The sequence below is a fragment of the Nanorana parkeri genome, unplaced genomic scaffold (assembly GCF_000935625.1).
Source record: "Nanorana parkeri isolate BGI_ZX_2015 unplaced genomic scaffold, ASM93562v1 scaffold2, whole genome shotgun sequence".
NCBI lineage: Eukaryota > Metazoa > Chordata > Amphibia > Anura > Dicroglossidae > Nanorana > Nanorana parkeri.
Genome location: NW_017306270.1, coordinates 2,138,890 through 2,156,919, shown reverse-complemented (window position 1 = coordinate 2,156,919; position 18,030 = coordinate 2,138,890). Strand labels below are relative to the sequence as shown.

At 41.5% G+C, this 18,030-nt stretch overlaps 1 protein-coding gene across 1 annotated transcript in view; it reads left to right on the top strand.

Annotated features, from left to right (window-relative positions):
- Positions 1-17,781, top strand: part of TTC31 (tetratricopeptide repeat domain 31) — a 51,125-nt gene extending 33,344 nt beyond the window's left edge. Inside the window, exons 8-15 of the mRNA XM_018560825.1 lie at positions 1,078-1,219; positions 2,687-2,791; positions 4,419-4,509; positions 4,608-4,671; positions 7,532-7,609; positions 12,860-12,962; positions 14,035-14,141; positions 17,578-17,781. Of these exons, the coding sequence (XP_018416327.1) occupies positions 1,078-1,219; positions 2,687-2,791; positions 4,419-4,509; positions 4,608-4,671; positions 7,532-7,609; positions 12,860-12,962; positions 14,035-14,141; positions 17,578-17,713 (826 nt within the window). The 3' untranslated portion in view covers positions 17,714-17,781. The remainder of the gene's footprint in view (positions 1-1,077; positions 1,220-2,686; positions 2,792-4,418; positions 4,510-4,607; positions 4,672-7,531; positions 7,610-12,859; positions 12,963-14,034; positions 14,142-17,577) is intronic.
- Positions 17,782-18,030: the final 249 nt, after the last annotated feature.

Below are 18,030 nucleotides of genomic sequence, written 5' to 3'. Positions count from 1 at the left end.
TGCAATAAAAAATAAAAACAGAGGTTTTAGTTGCACAACTTTAGCAAAATATGTGGAAGCTACACCGCCTCGTCAAGTCTTCTGTGTAGTGTTGCCCTACCTCTAAGCTTTGAGAGCCCCCATCTAGGAGCATATATAGCAAAGGACAAATTGGGTGCAGGTATGCCCATCCCTCAAAAGGCACAGGAACACACCAGAAGTTCAACTCATCACAATGTCAGCTGAAGCCCCCAGTGTGTCCCCCACACCAAATCCAACAAATGAAGCAACCATACTCATCAATTTATAACTAGCTTTTAAAGTATGGTGTACATGGAAGGGCTTTACAAATATATACAAAAATATTTCCCAGCACACTCACCAGCAAGCCTGCATTTAAAAAAAAGCAGCTTACACTGTCTCACAACTTGCGTTAAAACAGAACTTTTAGTTGCACAACTTTTACAAAATAAGTGAAAGCCACACTGCCTCGTCAAGACTTTTCTGTGTTTACTATCAGAGAGGTTGCTAGACCTTGGCACGTCTTCCAGAGTGCCCTGCGTCATCTTCCACTGATTGCTCCAATTTGTCTTCTGCAGCGTACCCCACATCTTCTACTGTTACCCACTTCTACGGAGTGTCCTACGTAATACTGCTGGGTACAGAAATTAACTGTACATTTAGGTAAAGAGTAGACTGGCATTGGGCTCAAATGCAGCTGCAAGAAGGCTTTCTTCTCCTTACTGGAAGATACAACCTTGACTAATACTCTGGTGACGTCATCCTGATTACCCCTGTTGTACGCCTCATAGGCAAGCATAAAAAGTAGAAAGATGCTTGCAATAGCATAGATGCAGAACAAAACAACAAAAAAACATACACCCATACATACTGTATATCTATTTTCTCACATAAACGCACACAGCTTTGGCAAAAAATACACACAAAATAGCAAATCATTTAAAATCTGATTTTTATTTTTATCAGCAGTGAAGTTGTTGGTGTGAAAAATCGTACAAGTTGTACTGAAACGCTGCTGAATTTCGGACACAATGATTAGCAGGAATGCGAATAAAGTTGCTCTTTCTTTATCTACAGGTATTTTGGCAATCGTTCATACTGCTATGAACAACTGAAGCTCTACTCTAAGGCACTGATGGATGCAGAAACGTCCATAGAGTTATCTGCTGTCTGTCCCAAAGGATATTTCAGGAAGGGCAGAGCACTGAAAGGCTGCATTGTAAGAGTTTGTATTGTTTTACTTTGTAGAATTCCTCACAATCCTTCTTTCCTTGGGTATCCATTGTCATTGAAGGTCTTCCGCTTTCATGACCTATTCCTAAGGGGTCCTGCCTGCATTTCCTTTTCCTAATCCCCTTCAGTTGAGATAATGTGACTGTTGCCTAGGCATTTGCTCACATGATCAGTACTATGGGTAGCCTCAATCAGTAGTTTCTTCGGGAAAAGTATTTAAATGGGAACTTGTTTTTAGGTCTTCGCTATACATGTAGAAGAGATTGGCTTAATGCAACCCATTTATTAAAGCTGAACTCCAGGTATGAATTATTATGATGGCTTATACTGGTCCAGCTTGGCCCAATGCAAGTATGCATATGATAAACCTGATGAGAGGGGGGTCCTGTAAAGCACTCTGGCTGTGATCTTCCAGCTGCCAGTACTGTACTGTGCTCACTGGCTTCACCTCTGCTAAGAAAACACTAGGGGCCGCTCCCTCGGCACATTGGCCATTCAGAGAAAGCCTAGTATTTTTATCAATGACTACAAGGTGTTTTCTGATTGGAAAAGGGAAGCCTGCTAAGAGCAGACCACAGAATCAAAAAAGTTTCTTAGCATTAATAGCTAGAAGCCTCTACATTGTGAACCTCTGCTTCATTTTCACATCCTTTTTGGGCTAAGCCTGCCCCACCTGACTGCAACCTGTCCAGTAAGCATGCCCTTAAAGGCCTCTCTCATATTCCCAAAGGAAGTCGGGCAGGACTTAATCCAGAATTTAGAGAAGTAAAGTCCTTAGAAGTAATAGCACTATACTTGCCTTAAATATAAATTATCCATCCTGCAACTGCATCCATATTTTTCATGCTTTTGAGTAGGACTTCAACCTCTCATTTGATTCTGCCCCAAATAACCATGTTTAAGTGCGGATGAGACTGCCTTGGGTTCATATAGAATGGATGGTTCTTGGATCGGTTAGCTTGCCGACCTGCATTTCAGCAGATTTTGTTAAATAAAGTAATGCAGTTAAATAGGACAGCCTGGTGAATGGGATGAGTGCTGGGGGGGGGAAGTAGAGCCATTCAGTAGTTAAGCTTTGCCCCTGGAGTAGGTTTTTAAAGTGGTATTCCACTCAATGGAATCCTTTCAGGAAGCTATGTACAGCACCCTCCCACCAGCCATGATCTGCTTCATTGCATAGAAAACCACAGAGACCCAGAGAAGCACAGAGACCCAGTGACTATATCTCATTAGGTCTAAAATAAAGTGTGTAACATAAACATGTTTTATTTAAAAAATGTCATTAGCATGTTGATGAGAGGGGGAAAGGAACTCCTTTATCCTGACTGCAAATATAATACACCAAGGCTTTTCACTATAAATGGACTTTCCTTATAAATGGCTAGATTTTACCGTAGTCTTTTATATGTCAGTTATGTACAGCTAATAAAATGCACACATTTCATCTGTACAGAGGTATATGGAGGCAGAAGAAGCTTTCAAGATGGTCTTACGTCTGGACAAAGGGTGCAAGGAGGCTCTGAAGGAGATTCATGCGTGTCAAGTTCTACAACTCATGGTAATGTGAGAAAAAGCAGAACAAGTCTCATCAATACATTCTTTATCATTTATAATAAATCAAAAATGGGCGGCGCTGGGGTTCTTGGAGCAAAGATCTCACCACTGGGTGATTGACACATTTTTGGTGGCGACAGCAGAACAGATGAACCGTCTTTACAACCAGCAGTAGTTTGGACAGACATTTCCTACAAAAGCATCATATTTTTCGCAGTAGCCATGACATGAGGCTTAGTAAAAAGGGGGATATGTTCACACCAACTTGGCATATGGTTATAAAATCTTGTCCAGCCTTTCAATTGGATGAAATCCAACTCAGAAGACCATTACACTTTCATATATACAGTAGGCTGAACTCCGGCCTTCTCTTCAGTTTTGCACAGTTGCTCTCCTGGACTGAAATTACTTAGTCTGATTTCACTGCACACTGAGAGCTTCTTAGTTGTAGAAGCTCAGCATAACATGTGGGCGTTACCTAGGGTGGTATGCATGCTATGACTAGTGTTTGGGCTGAAACGCGTAAGTTATTTATGCCAAATTAAAATAATATGATATTTGGAGAAAATCCTTGTTCATGTGTCAGTGTTTTAGCCTCATTGTCTGTGTGCAAATTAAGTCTGTGTGGAATCACGCACTCCACCAGACTGACCTCCACACCCATGAAGGCATTTTGATATTTGCATAACTCTTCTCAAGAGATAACCCACTCATTGCAGTAGGTGTTTGTGTATGTTTTAATGTCATAAGGGTCATAATAGGTCCTCACTTTGTGGAGTCCTGAGACTGACTTCCACCTATCAAGGCATAAGGATATTTGCATAACTCTTCCAAAGAGCCAGCCTACTGCTTACATCTGTGTTGATGGCTCTTGAGAGGTGTACTGAAGCAGTACCCAGCGAGGTCATGACTGGGTTCCTGTTGTGACGGCCCAAGTCATGCCCTCACTGGGTCTAAAATAAGGTATCTTATCATGTTAATGAGTGGTAGGAAAGGAGGAACCAGGGAAGGCAAAATATTAAAGGGGTTCTAAACCCTATTCGCAGTTCGGATTCTCGGCCGGGAGACGAGCAGAGACGCAAGGTAAGTCTATGGACGCGTGCACCCGCCTGCAGACACCGCTAGATCGGAGAGACAGAGCAGTCAGCGCTGGATCGGAGTGACGTCACACCGCTGGAGGGACAGATGAAAACATGGGGAAAGAAGAGGAAGATCGGAAAAAGAGACATCATTTAAGGTAAGTGCTAACATTTACATTGGGGGGAGGAAAAAAAATGTTTTGCCTTTAATGTCACTTTAATAATAAAGCCAAACTTTTTTTGGCTATACTTCTCTTTGGCTATACTTCTCTTTGGGTCACAGGAGTACATTAGTGAATATACTCCTGTCACCCAAAAGTCAATATATAGTTTGCTAGTTCTTTTTTACTACACCCAACACCTTTCCTTTAATGCCAACATTCCTGTTACCAGAGACACTCATTTAAATAATTAAACACACTGATTTACCAAACTAAATGAGAAATATATTTAGCGCATCTCTTCTAATAGCAGTAAGCAGTATTGCATTGTACTTCGCATTAAGATGTACCCCTTGGTGGTTCTGTAATGATTATTTAAATCTCTTTCAAGGTTCATGGTTTTACCCAGGAGCAGAGTATCAGTTTGCTGGAGCAATACGAATCTGTTACTGCTGTCATGGAAGCTCCAATTTCTGCTAAAGGTGATTTTTCTAAACCTTAACAGCAGATACAGTGGGGTGCGGTTTTTTTGACTGAGCTCTGAGTAACACTTTCCTCTTTCCTGTGACTGGTGGTGCAGTGTTGCAAGAAAATGTGAACCTGGAGGAGACGACAGAAGAGGAGCTGCTATTCTTAAATGAATTGTGAGTTAGTATGACCACACATCTGCTGCCGGGGGAATAGTATAAATCTGTTTTAGCTGACAGGAGTTCATAAATGCTCTCCCAAAACTACTTCACTTATGCAAATTGGCTTTCCTTTTTAATCTTAAACTCAAGCGTGCATTTCATGGTTCGGCTCATCGCTGTTGCCTTTAGAGGAATATTATTGCAAAAGGTTTTCTTGGCAAAACCCTTTTTTTCCCCCTGTGTAGTTGGTTATTGGAATGTTGCATGCCACCTGTTACAATGAAACAAGATGAATTCTATTCTGTATTTACAGCCGGCTATGAAGGAATGGTGATCCATCTCTATAGGTTGTATCTTTTTTTTTGTTGTCATAACTATTAATTATTGGTAGCACGAAACCCGCGGCAGAACAACCAAGGTGGAGCCGCCACGTTACCCAATAGAAATGGTCCCCTCGCTGGTCGAAACACTGCAGAATCTTGATTGCTAGCGTCATCTAGCCGTTTTGGCCAGCGAGGCAGCAAAACTACAAAAGAGGGTGAGTGGACTCTTAGGGCTTGTTCACACCAGTCCGGTGGGGCTGTGTTGGGCAGCGTTGCCCAATGCACTCCTAAGGCATAGACAAGGCAGTTGAAAATTAGCTGAAAAGAAAGGAGGGCATGTGTAGCATGTCGCAGCTCGCTATAATGCATCGCGGGGTGGCCCCCGTGCATAGAGTTAAATGGATTGTGAAGTTTAAGCCCTTCCTGCGGACTCCTGGTGGTGGTGATCTTAACTCTGGCAGTCAGAGATGGGCTTCCCAGTCATGTGATCACTTTTAGGTTACTCAAACATAGAAGTAAGGGGTGGGTCAAGATACCACATCCTTCAAGGATGAGCCAATTTTTTACCAAAGAGAAAATGCTGGACTTTAAAGTGATAATTAGGTCAAAAGGGTTTTAAGCTATTTCAAACGCTGATTACATTAATGACAATGAATGCTTCTTCTTGGTGTTTAAAAGTGTTAGTTTCCTGCAGTATAAGCTGGTCCCCTGAGCACTGGCCCTCATATCTTGTTTTAGGGTGGCAAGCCATTCCTCTGCTTTCCTCTTCCTCCCTTCTCCCAGCTAGTAGTCGGACAGCTGCTGTAGAATGCTCTGTCCCAGGGACTGGAAGTTCAGGGAAGCTGAGCAGAGAGAGTTGCAGCTGTTCAGAAACATGGCTGTAAATGTATGGGCAAAAAACGCAAAGAAATACTTTGCTGGGCCATGCATATTTGTTTGATCTGGATTCATTATATTATATGTGGGCAGCACAGTGGTGTAGTGGTTAGCGCTTCTGCAGCACTGGGGGTCCCTGGTTCGAATCCCGGCCAGGTCACTATCTGCAAGGAGTTTGCATGTTCTCCCTGTGCTTGCGTGGGTTTCCTCCGGGTACTCCGGTTTCCTCCCACACTCCAAAGACATGCTGGAAGGTTAATTGGCTCCTGTCTAAATCGGTCCTGTATGTATGCATGGGATATAGGGACCTTAGAGATTGTAAGCTCCATAAGGGCAGGGGCTGATGTGAATGTACACTGTGTAAAAGCACTGCATAAATTGTTGTGCTATATAAATACCTATAATAAATTATATAAAAAAAAAAGGTTGAGCATTTAATGCCACTTTAATGGAACTAAAACAACTATGATAGTATTAAAATATCATATTGATATTAGTAGTGATGGGAAGGCAGAAGGCAGCAATCACTACATAAAAGGGATTTTTTCAAGTAAGCTTTGATTGTATTATCAAAAACATCTCTAGTATGTATTCTTATTACAACGCTGATGATATAACAGGAGAGGATATGCTGGGACTTTACAACTCCATTAAAGTTAAACATTTTCTCTTTGGTCAAAAATCACTATGATTGGCTATACCGGTGGCTACATGATTGGGAGCCCAATCCACTGGCTTTCCATTGTAAGTGGTGACCAGGTGCTATCAGCACAGAACAGTGGAGCTGGCTGGCAAATATGTGCAGTGGCTTGGAATTAAGACCCACTTGCCCCGTTGCCACATACATGCATTACGCTGGCTGGAACAGGTTTTTCAATTTACAAAAAAAGAAGAGACTCTGAGCCCTTGCTGCATGCTTGTCTTAGGTCTGTCAAAAATATTAAACCCAGGCAACGATCGTTCACACAAGAAACGGCCGACACGTACAGCTCCATGCTGTGTGCACGGCCGTATCGGGCAGCTCCCGGGAAGGACAGGTGCTCAGGCTGATTAGTACGCAGCCCCTGTCCTTCTCTATGGGAATACGCGGCCGTACGCCGCCCTACACTCACCTCAAGTTCAGGTTCGTGCAGGTGTCCAGGCTCGGATGCAGACAGGATCCATCCTGCCAGCGTACGAGTACGGACACCCGCACGGGCGGGTGAGCGTAGGGCGGCGTATGGTTATGTATTCCCATAGAGGAGGACAGGGGCTGCGTACTAATCACATGCAACACCTGTCCTTCCCGGGAGCTGCCCAATAGGGCCGTGCATGGAGCTGTACGTGCCGGCCTTTTCTCATGTGAATGAAGCCTTACAAGGAGATTAGCAATGGCAGCCCCAGTATTTATCTCTATTTTAGGTGGTGTGGTGGGTAGTATTGTAGCCTTTTGCACTGATAATTTGAACAGACTGCAAAACATTATTCATAATTTTGGTTATTACAGCCACTTCTGATAAATATATTGCTATATATAGACTCTGTGTGTCTTGTTAGCACTCTACTGTATCATATTTCCTTATTTCACCAGTCACCTAAATCTTTGTTTATGTCTTCATAGTCTTATTATGTCATTACCGAGAAGGATGCAGGGCTGTACTGACATAATTCATTTTTGTCATTTCTTTGTTTCACAGACCTCAAAGCTGTTCTTTGTGGGTAGGAAATATCACAGACCAGATAACAGAAAAGCTACTGAGGGACCTATTTAAATGGTGAGTAAATTGTCCCGGTTCTTGTCACAGTTATGAAGTGCTCAGTTTTTTTTTCCACTATCCCAAAGATGAAACTTTGATTTTATGGTACTGACTCCAGCAAAGAATTTGTATTTAGGCTGAACCATTCAATGAATAATATCCAACATAAAGAATCTGAAGCAAAAATAATAGTAGGAAATACAGCTGTCCCTTTGACTCGGGGGGCTCTTCTGCCAGCTGTACTGAAAAAACTTGCTGCCATTGATCTCCAACAGAAGCAGGTAGATCTTTTCTAATAGTACCTGTACAAAAGAAGCGTCTGCATTGCACTGTGTATAGTTGTGAGGTCCTTAAAATATGTACAAATGGATTGGTCTTGACCAGTAGATTTCACAATCATGTCTGTGAAGGTTCTTCGTTATCCGGGTCATGATACTACTAGTAGTAGTTAGTCTCTTTTGCATGGACTTGCCCTGTAAGGTGCTAAGCAGCTTCTTCAATCTGAGTGTCAGAAATATACCCCATCACATTATGGACAGAGATTAGAACTGGCTTGCAAAAGACATGATAAAGGCCATCTATGTCAAACTGGAACAGCCATCCACATATTTCACTTAGATTAGGTATGCCGCTGGGGAAGTCAGAAATGGAGAAGGATTTGGGGGTCATTGTAGACCACAAACTGAAAGGTAGTTTGCAGTGCCAGGCTGCTGTAAACAAAGCTAGCAGGGTCTTGTCCTGTATTAAAAAGGGGATGTATTGCAGGGACAAGTCTATAATTTTGCCACTTTATAGATCATTGGTTCGACCTCATCTGGAGTACGCGGTCCAGTTCTGGTCACCAGTACTAAGAAAAGATGTCCTTGAGTTGGAAAAAGTCCAGCGAAGGGCAACCAAACTAATTAGGGGTATGGAGGACCAGAGCTACGAGACAAGGCTACTAAATTTAAACATGTTCACATTAGAGGTGAGGAGATTAAGGGGGGATATGATTTCCATGTACAAAATGTTTAATGGTGGTAGCAACATTAGCGATAAACTGTTTAAAATTAACTCCGTTACAAAAACTAGAGGCCATCACCTAAAATTGGTGGAAAAAAAATTCCAGCACAAGGTGCGAAAGGGGTTCTTCACAGTAAGATCAGTTAGGGTCTGGAACTCACTGCCACAGGCGGTGATTTCAGCAAATAATGTGGAATTGTTCAAGAAACTTTTGGACGATTTCTTAAGGGACCGTAATATACAGGGGTACGGGTACTCCTAGAATGAGATCCTAATAGGTTGGACTTGATGGACTAATGTCTTTATTCAACCTCAAATACTATGTAACTATGTAACTATGTAATTAGTGGATATGCTGAAAAATCACTTTGCAAGAATACCCAATCACATGCAAGGAAAGAAAATAATACAAATTTGCTTAGATAGCATGATTGGATGATGGTGGTCAGCAGAACTTCACCTCAGGGAAGCTAAGGGAAAATTCCTTTGCAAATTGAACTATTACTGAATATACTATTTGTTAATCCATCTCTCAGCCACATACACTGCCTGGCCAAAAAAAAAAAAAAAAAGTAATCAACTGGATTTAGCTAAACAAATAGGTCATAGCCTTCCATTGGATAATTAGTCTAGGTTCAGAAATGTTATGTCCCCAAAAAAATTAGTTCAGCTGCCTACCTGAATGACCAGGTTTTTCCACCAATGGATTATTTTCTTCCCTGATGGCGTAGGCATATTCCATGACAATGCCTGGATTCATAAGGGCTCAGATTGTGAAGTCCAGACCTTACCCCTTTGAGAATCTTTGGCATATGCTGGAGAAGACTTTATTCCCATCTTCACTACAAGACCTTGGTGAAAAATTGTAACAGCTCTGGATCGAAATAAATGTTGTTGCATTGCATTGCATAAGCTTATGGAAACCAATCAAAGCTAAAGGCCAACAAAATATTAGTGTGAGACTTTTTTTTGACTAGGTAGTGTATAATGCCATTTTAAAACCCCTAACTCCATTATTCGACAACAGTTCACACCTTCAGCCATGTCACAAATACCACCTGTACCAGCCTTCATGGCCACATGGTGATTGGGTTATGTTAATAGGACAGGGTAGTTTCCAAAATGTTCACACCTCCCATTATGTTGTGGACACAGAAAATTAACCTTGGCATATTCCATGTTGACGTCATTAAGGTAACTGAGTTACCCATGAGGATATAAAGGCTGGGGTATGTTCCTGACACTTAGGCTTTTGGATACTCATCCAAGCAGCTGTACTGACTGAAAACGACTAGCTAGTCTTAGATTTCAACATATTGTGCTACTAGATGTTTTGGATGCAAAATAATGTACATATAAAGCCTTCATTAACATTAGGGATGTCCCAATACCACTTTTTCAAGACCAAGTACTTGCCGATACTAATTACCGATACTTTTTCTTAAAGGGACATTGAAATTTTTTTCTAAAACAATACAGACTAATGATTTTAGGGCAGTTTCTCACCAGGGCTGCATACACATCTCACCAGAGCTAAATACAGACAGACCTCAACAGGCTGTGTTCAGAATCTGGACGCAGCCTGGTGACATCTGGACTCCAGATCTCACCAGAGCTGCGTCCACATCTCACCAGGGTTGCTTATTGGGTCTCTGCATGGCTGCATACAGATGTCAGCAGGGCTGCATATTGGGTCTCTCCATGGCTCTGACAGGTGCTGTGCTGAGCAAGTGCCAAACAGAGCGAGTGCCGGTCTCGTGCCCGCACCGTGGCTTTATTTGCGGTGTGGGGCTGCCTTGAGCTATGCCTGTGCCAGGAAGGAGGTGGAGGGCATGTGGGACCTGGCTGGCAGTGTGAGACAGATCCCGCCAGGTCCCCAGAAGGCTGCTTCAGGACCCCTCAAGCGCGGGACCTGAGGCGGCCGATCCGATTTAAAAATTTAAAGGGCCAGTATCAGGGCATTTTCACAAGTACTCGTGAAAATGCCCTGTATCGGGACATCCCTATTTAACATCTATTCCAAATACTGGCTTTGAATTAGTGAATCTCACTACATACAGGGCTATGGAGCATGTGTACCCTGAAATACACTGTTGTGGTGACCCATGCTCCATTAGGATACAGTCTTATTTTATTTGTACAGTTTGTTTACACTCAATGTATGGAAAGCACATAGGCCCGAAGCAGGCGTTAAAGTGCAACCGTCTAAATGCATCCATTTGCTCATGAGCTTGTCCCATAAGCAGCCCCCTACACTAGGGAGTGTATATAACACTTCTCAATGTGAAATTATTTTCAAGACAAGCTCCAAGTAAAAGGAAGGCTTTTTGCTCACATTTCTTAAATCGTATTTGTAATAATTTCTTATTTTAATGGGGATAGCCATGTATTTCACCCCACCAATTAAAATTTAATTTGAAGGCTCTGCTAAGAACAACTCTATATATTAGAAATGGCCGTTGAGTATCAAGTGTATCGCTAGGCATGTATTCGTGTTACAGATTGCAAACTATTCACTGAGACAAAATAAATGTACCTGCAGACTCTGAAGATTTGTGGTCTCATTTCATTAGCGAAGTCCTTCTTGGATAATTAGCCTTGAAATTAACACATTTGTTACTTGAAGCCATTTCCTTTGAAACTGTGGTAAGTAGGAGTTCACCCAGAATGGATTGTGGAATACTAAAGCCAAGCTCCAGCCACATATAAACTAAAAGGGTTTTTTTTTAAATAAAATAAATAAATAAATAAATAAATGTGTGTAGCTGTGTATATATAGATATATCTAGATATATATATAGATATATATCTAGATATATCTATATAGATATATCTAGATATATAATTTATTTAGTACATACACACGGGCTAATGTACAAAAACATCCCCTTAAAATAATATAACAACTGTATTATATACAAATTCATAAAAATAATTTTTCATTAAATATGCAATTCCATATACAGTAATAATAATTAAAAAAAATTAACTGCTTAAAAGTTTTGATTTGATTATTTACCTGGGAACTACTCATCCTGATGCTACATAGATGTTTCTGGCCGATTGGAAATGTCTATTTTAATGCAAACTCCAGGGAAATTGAAAGTTTGCCTTCCAATAGGATTGCCTCCGCACTGATCCTGCTGGCACTGATCCTGCTGGCTGCCTCCAGGCTTCTAGATCATTGCCTGCAGCCTCTTCTCTCTGGTGGTCTAAGGACCACCGATGTCATGACATGCAATGCAGGCTCCATAGCCCTGCATTAGAGGAGAGGGCACTGAGGGCCAGTCTACAGCCAAAGAGCAGGGGGTGGGGGAGAAGAGGAGAACGCTGAGGAAGCAGAGGATAAATAAGTAAAACTGCTTTTTCTTATTCCCTAGGTGTAAATAAGCAGCCTCATTGCAAGGGAATCTATTTCCCTGTTCCTCATACCTATCCATTTCCACTGTTTTGGTAGTTTGAGCTTTACGTTTCTGTATTTGAAGTGCCACATTCTGCAACGAGTACTTTTTGCCTAGTCTGCTGATTTTGAAGGTCTGGGTCTTTTCCAAAGTAGGAGAATCTACATTTTCCTATGTTTGCTGGCTTTGCATGCACGGTTTAAGTGACACTAACACAGGGACCACGGGGAACAAAAGTAGCCACCCTCCAGTAGGGAGGATAGAATCAGCACAAATTCAGAGATGATGTGAGGATCTACAGCTGAGTGATAGGTTTTCAATAATGGAGTGACATTAGAATACGGTGCTGTGTCTCTAGTGCCAGGTCTATTACACCACGTAGTGTGTGCTGCAGCAGGAAAATGAGAGAGATCATGACGCTGACCTTGTTGTGGCTCACCATTCTGGTTTCCTCTTTCATCGGTGACAACAGTACGTGCATCTTGAATGAGGATCCACTAATGGGACAAAAAAAAAACAAAACAGATCACAGATTCCTGTCTTCGTGCCATACTCATTGATGGCCAACTGATGCAAGTGCAACTGCTGCAGCATGGCCACAGTGGAGTTCCAATCCGTGGGCTTATCAGGCACTTTGCAGGAAGAATGAGTTGGCTGGTTATGACCATCTGAAGTGGCTATACACACAGCTGCTCTATTACAAACAGCCAAAAAATACTTGTAGGCAAAATACTGCTGTGCATCATTGATTGATGGTCAAATCAAATAAAAAAAAAAAAAATCAAATTCTAGTTTCTCCATTAGATATTGCACGTATATGCACAAACCAATGTTAATTGTGTCTTCTTGTGTGTTTTTTACCTAGTTACGGTGAAATTCATAGCGTCCGACTGCTTGGCGAACGTTTTTGTGCTTTTGTTAACTTTAAGTGTCCTGTTGCTACAGCCAATGCACTGGAGGGACTGCAGGTAAGTGTCTGCAGAGGCCAACCACTTCAGCTCCATCTAGATGTATGACATTTCTTATACATAGGCTTGTCTTGTCGTTGATGCCCAATGGCATTACAAATTGTTACTTCATTTAAAATTTTGCGATTTAAAAAAAAATTTTTGTCAGATTTAAAAAAGAACAAAAACTTTTGAAATTGCACTAATGGGATGATAAACTGTTATATGCGAACAGCAGAGGCACCAGCCATTGAGTACAAATCTGACAGCAACTGCCGCTGCTTGCCATGGCTGTTCACACACATTGTGTGCATTCAACTTTTGTTTATACACCTCAGCACCGTGCAAGTTTTAATAAATGAAGCCCATAACATCCACACAAGCAGCAGACAGTGCCATAGACGGGCTCAAGAGCCATGCCCTGAGCTCATGCAGAACTATGTTCCTGATGCAGTCATAACTCAAGTATAAGGCTTGGATTGTGCATTCATTTTTGGGCTGCATTCTATATTTCAGTATCTATCATTTTCAATAACATGCTGCCTTCCAGTCTCTTCCCATTACAACAGACATTTTTAGTTATTTCAGTTACATAAAATATGTGATGTATATTTTTTTAATGATCTAATGGATGTTTGCAAACATATGCAGGTTTATTCCAAGCACAATGTACATGTTGCCCCCAGTGCTTGTATCTGTTAGCTAGGGTCAGCACAAGTAGGCTTCATTTTAGACCTTAGCATTTCAAGATGATCTTTTACAAAGAGAACATTTGACAAATGTAACTATAACTGACTCTATTTATTAAAATCTTGTATTAAAAAAAAAATGCTAAAAACAGGTATTGACATTGAATGGGGTTTATATTTCTTGAAAAATGGTGATCAAAAATGGTTAGGCGGGTAGAGGTCAGCCGGTAGGATGGAGCCGGTATAGAAATACCAAGAGAATTCTTTTTACACGTTTAATTAGTTTTGGTTTGACAAATTTGCTCTCTGCCCTGGTTCGATATGTTGCTTTTTCCACTACAGCAACTTTCTATGGTGTAAAACAGCAATACAAGTTTACAGTTTGTTCTATTTCCTATCAACAGGGTAAAGAAATCGAGAACACAAGGTTATTGATCCGATACCCAGACAAGCCTTACCGACCCACAACTGTGACCACTTCTGAAGCACAAACCAAGGCAGCTGCAATAAAGTAAGTTTTCTGAAGTAGCTGAACATTGCGGTAATAAGCACTGCTGTGTTTGGTACTTTGGGAGTTCTCTGGCTCAGGATTTTGTGTAATTGTGTCCATCGAGCAGCATTCCTGTAAGTAAAATGCTGTGGTCATGCATGATAAAAGAGAATAGTTTCTCTTCTTTTTTTTTTTTTTAAACAATATCTCCAGGCAACAAGTGACACCAATCAGTGAGCTGGTAAAGTTATCCCAGAAAGAATATGCTTGCATTTATGCTAAGGTTAAACATCAATTCTTTTAAATAAAAAACATGTTTTATTTAACCTCCTTGGCGGTATTCCCGAGTGTGGCTCGGGGTTGATTTTCAGTACCATAAGCGGTATTCCCGAGCCACCATCGGGATTACAGCGTAGCTTTACTTACCTTGTACCTCCAGCGCTGTGTCCTTTGGCCGATGCCGGTATCCGTCCCTTGCAAGCATCCGCGTCGCAAGGGGGCGGAACCGCTGGGAATTTTAAAAGTTAAAAGTAACGGGAATGAAAAATGAAAAGAAAATAGAACAAAAAAAGGGGGAAAAAATTAAATACTCAGACCGCCTGTGAGGTTAAAGTTGAACAACGGGCACAAATATTTTATTTGAAATAGAGTTCTGTATATATATAAAATATATATTTCTGCTTTGTGTGCACCAAATGTCTTTACAAAACTAAATGTTACCTGGTATGTATATTTTGATTTTGGGAGTTTTGGGTTCATTCACCAGAGCTCTTCCCACCATGACTATTTCATGCCTGCAGTTGTGGCAGTGAAGCCCATGATACATGGTGGGAGTTCATTCACCGGAGGGAGGGAGTTCATTCACCGGAGGGAGATCAGTGAACATTTATTCACTGATCTTCCCTAGGGGAATGAACATGGCAGCAATTGAGGAATGAACCCCCAACCTTTATCCCAGGCTTCGCTGCCACTTTCCCCACCGACACCTGCCATGGCCATTTTAGGTCCACAGGAAGGGCAGCAAAGCTTGACACACATGGTGGGGGTTCATTCACCATAGGAGAGATCAGAGAATAAATGTATGCCGATTTCTCACTGCTTTCCCCACCGACACCCACCATGGCCATTTTGGGCTCACTGGAGGGGCAGCGAAGCTCATGACTAATGAGAGTTCGCTCCCCTTCACTTCCAGGTTCATTCACCAGAGGGGCGATTAGTGAATGGCTGTTCACTAATCTCCCTCCCCTCTCCTAACTGACACCTGCCAAGGCCATTGTGGGCCCACAGAAGGGGCACCGAAGCCCGGAATACATGGCAGGGGGTTCTTTCCTCATTGCTTTCTGGATTATACATCAGAGGGGAGATTAGTGAATGACAGGAAAGTTAACAAAAAGGGACAGTGGAGCCTAGGATAAGTGTGTGTGTCTGGAGAGGAGAGGGGGATCTCTTCTACCTGAAAGCAGACAGTTGGCCGAGGGAGTGTAATTACACTTGCGACTGTTATAGCAGCCTGGAGTCCCTTTACAGTTCCCTGCTGCTACAGACGTCATACTTCCACCCGTGGCAGAGATAGGGTTTAATCCTGATTAGTCCAATCCACCCAGCACCCTTGTCTCCCTAATGGAGAGTGCACAACAAACGGTGACACCATATTAAAAGCACATTTAGACAAATAGCCAACAATTTAAAAGGGAATAATCATCAAAAGTCCAGATTTGTTGAGGTTCCATTGTAAAGTGCATGAAGAGTGTAAAGAAAGTGCGCAAATAAAAAAGGATAACCACCAACATTTCGGAGCCATGCAGGGCCCCTTTCTCAAAGTGACTCTCTCCTTGACCTAGGGGCCCGGCGTGGCTCCACTTTATAATGGAACCTTGATAAATCTGGAATTTTATTTATGGCTATTTATCTAAATGAGGATTTCAAAATCTGAGACATTTTCTGATCTTGCCACACAAAAGGTAGACAGCGGCTTTCATCTCCCTACCACCAAATTGAAACCACCTGAAGCATTGACAAATACAAGTATGCGACAGGAGAAGTCAGAACCCTCGATATGCCTACTTGTTTGGCTTATTAACCGGAGGGGAGCTCAGTGAACAGATGTTCACTGATCTCCCTCCGCTCTCCCCACCGACACCCGACATGGCCATTTTGGGCCCAAAGGAGGGTTTAAAATCTGAGAAATGTTCAGATCCTTCCACACAAAAGGTAGACAGCGGGTTTCATCTCCCTACCATGAAATTTGAACCCCCTGAATCATTGACCAATACAAGTAAGCAGCAGGAGAAGTCTCAATATGCCTACTCGTTTAGCTCATTAACCTGGCAAGCATTGAATCCACAGGATCAATGCAAGCACTTTCAGGAGGTCAGCAATGGCAGCTTTCCTATATCTATCATAACAGAGTTCTTTTAAACTTTCTATGCAAAAACTGAGTTTAATCCCTTTTTATTCTTGAACAATTCCCCTTTCTGTGTTATTAGTCATTAGACCTTGAGATGCGACATTTGGATGCAGGCCATGTCAGTCTGGCCTTTGATTGATTAGTAATAGACTATTTCCTGCTTCTGTTAATGATCATACCGGAGGTGCAAATGCTTCCTTGCCATAATATTTGTTTAAGATACAGCCTTCTGTCCTCTGAATAATGTCTGTGAAAAGCTTATACCCCATGGTTAATCGTGCCTGTTTTACTGACGTTCGTCCACAGCCAGCCTCCCATTAATATGCGGCAGTGTAATGGCTAAAGCTCTTGCTGACATTTTGCTTGTATTCTGCCTCTTAGCTAGTTGTAAGCTGATTACTCTCCCTTTCTTATATCTAGTCGAGGGCTTCTGCCTTCTATTGTAAACGTTATAATGCCCTTAGCAGTTAGTGATACCTAGGGCAGACACCAATATTGGTATTTAATAATCCATGAACTATGCTGACCCCACTTTCTCAGCAGTGATAACATTGCTAATAATAATAATTAAGAAAATAATGATAAAAGTAATGATTAATAATACTACTAATAATAATAAGAATACTGCTGAAGATAACAATAATAATTTTTATAATAACGATAACTATTATTATTAAGGATGTATAAAGCGCCAACAGTTAGCACAGTGCTGTACAAAGAAGATTTCCATCTTTACATTTTTTTAAGTATATAATGTGTGTGTCTTTATAATAAGTATAGCCAAAGGAAATCTCTGGATAGTGCGGTCTGTTCGTATACTGCTTTATAATAAGTATATTTAATTTCTCAGTCTACTAGTATAATATCTATATAAAAAAAAACCTTGTTTATTAGTATACAAATGGAGGGTCCCTCTGCACTCCCCACAGTGCTCCCGGCCTGTGCAATGATGAGTCAACTTTAAATGTACCATATAACAATACCAAAAGGGGAATAATGAAACCTTTGTGAACCAAGTTTGACTACAATGTGTATTTTTCTACTTTTTAGTGCAAAGAAGAAAGTACCATACAAAGCTAGTGAATGTTACTACTGGAGGGCCAATGGTTGCACTTATGGAGACAAATGCCGCTTCCTCCACATCCCGGAGAACAAAGGTGCGGGCAAGAAGCCTTGGAAATGCTGATCTGTCCAATCAGAAAGCACTACTTCTAATCAAGATCACGGTTTCAAGAGTGCTGAAGAATGTTTCAAGAGTGCTGAAGAATGTTTCAAGTGCACTTTTTTTTTTTTTAAATGTCATGATTTACAGACCTAAATGGCACAGTTCTTCTCCTGTGAAGGCATCTTAAGCGAAGCTTCAGTGTGGCCAACTTTTTTTCCTAGATGTATACAATTTTCTGTAATTTTTTTAATGAAAAACCATGGAGGGAGGAACGTTGCAGCCTGCACTTTATAGCGGACCACACTGTGGATATCTACTCTCTGCCATCTGTTACAGCA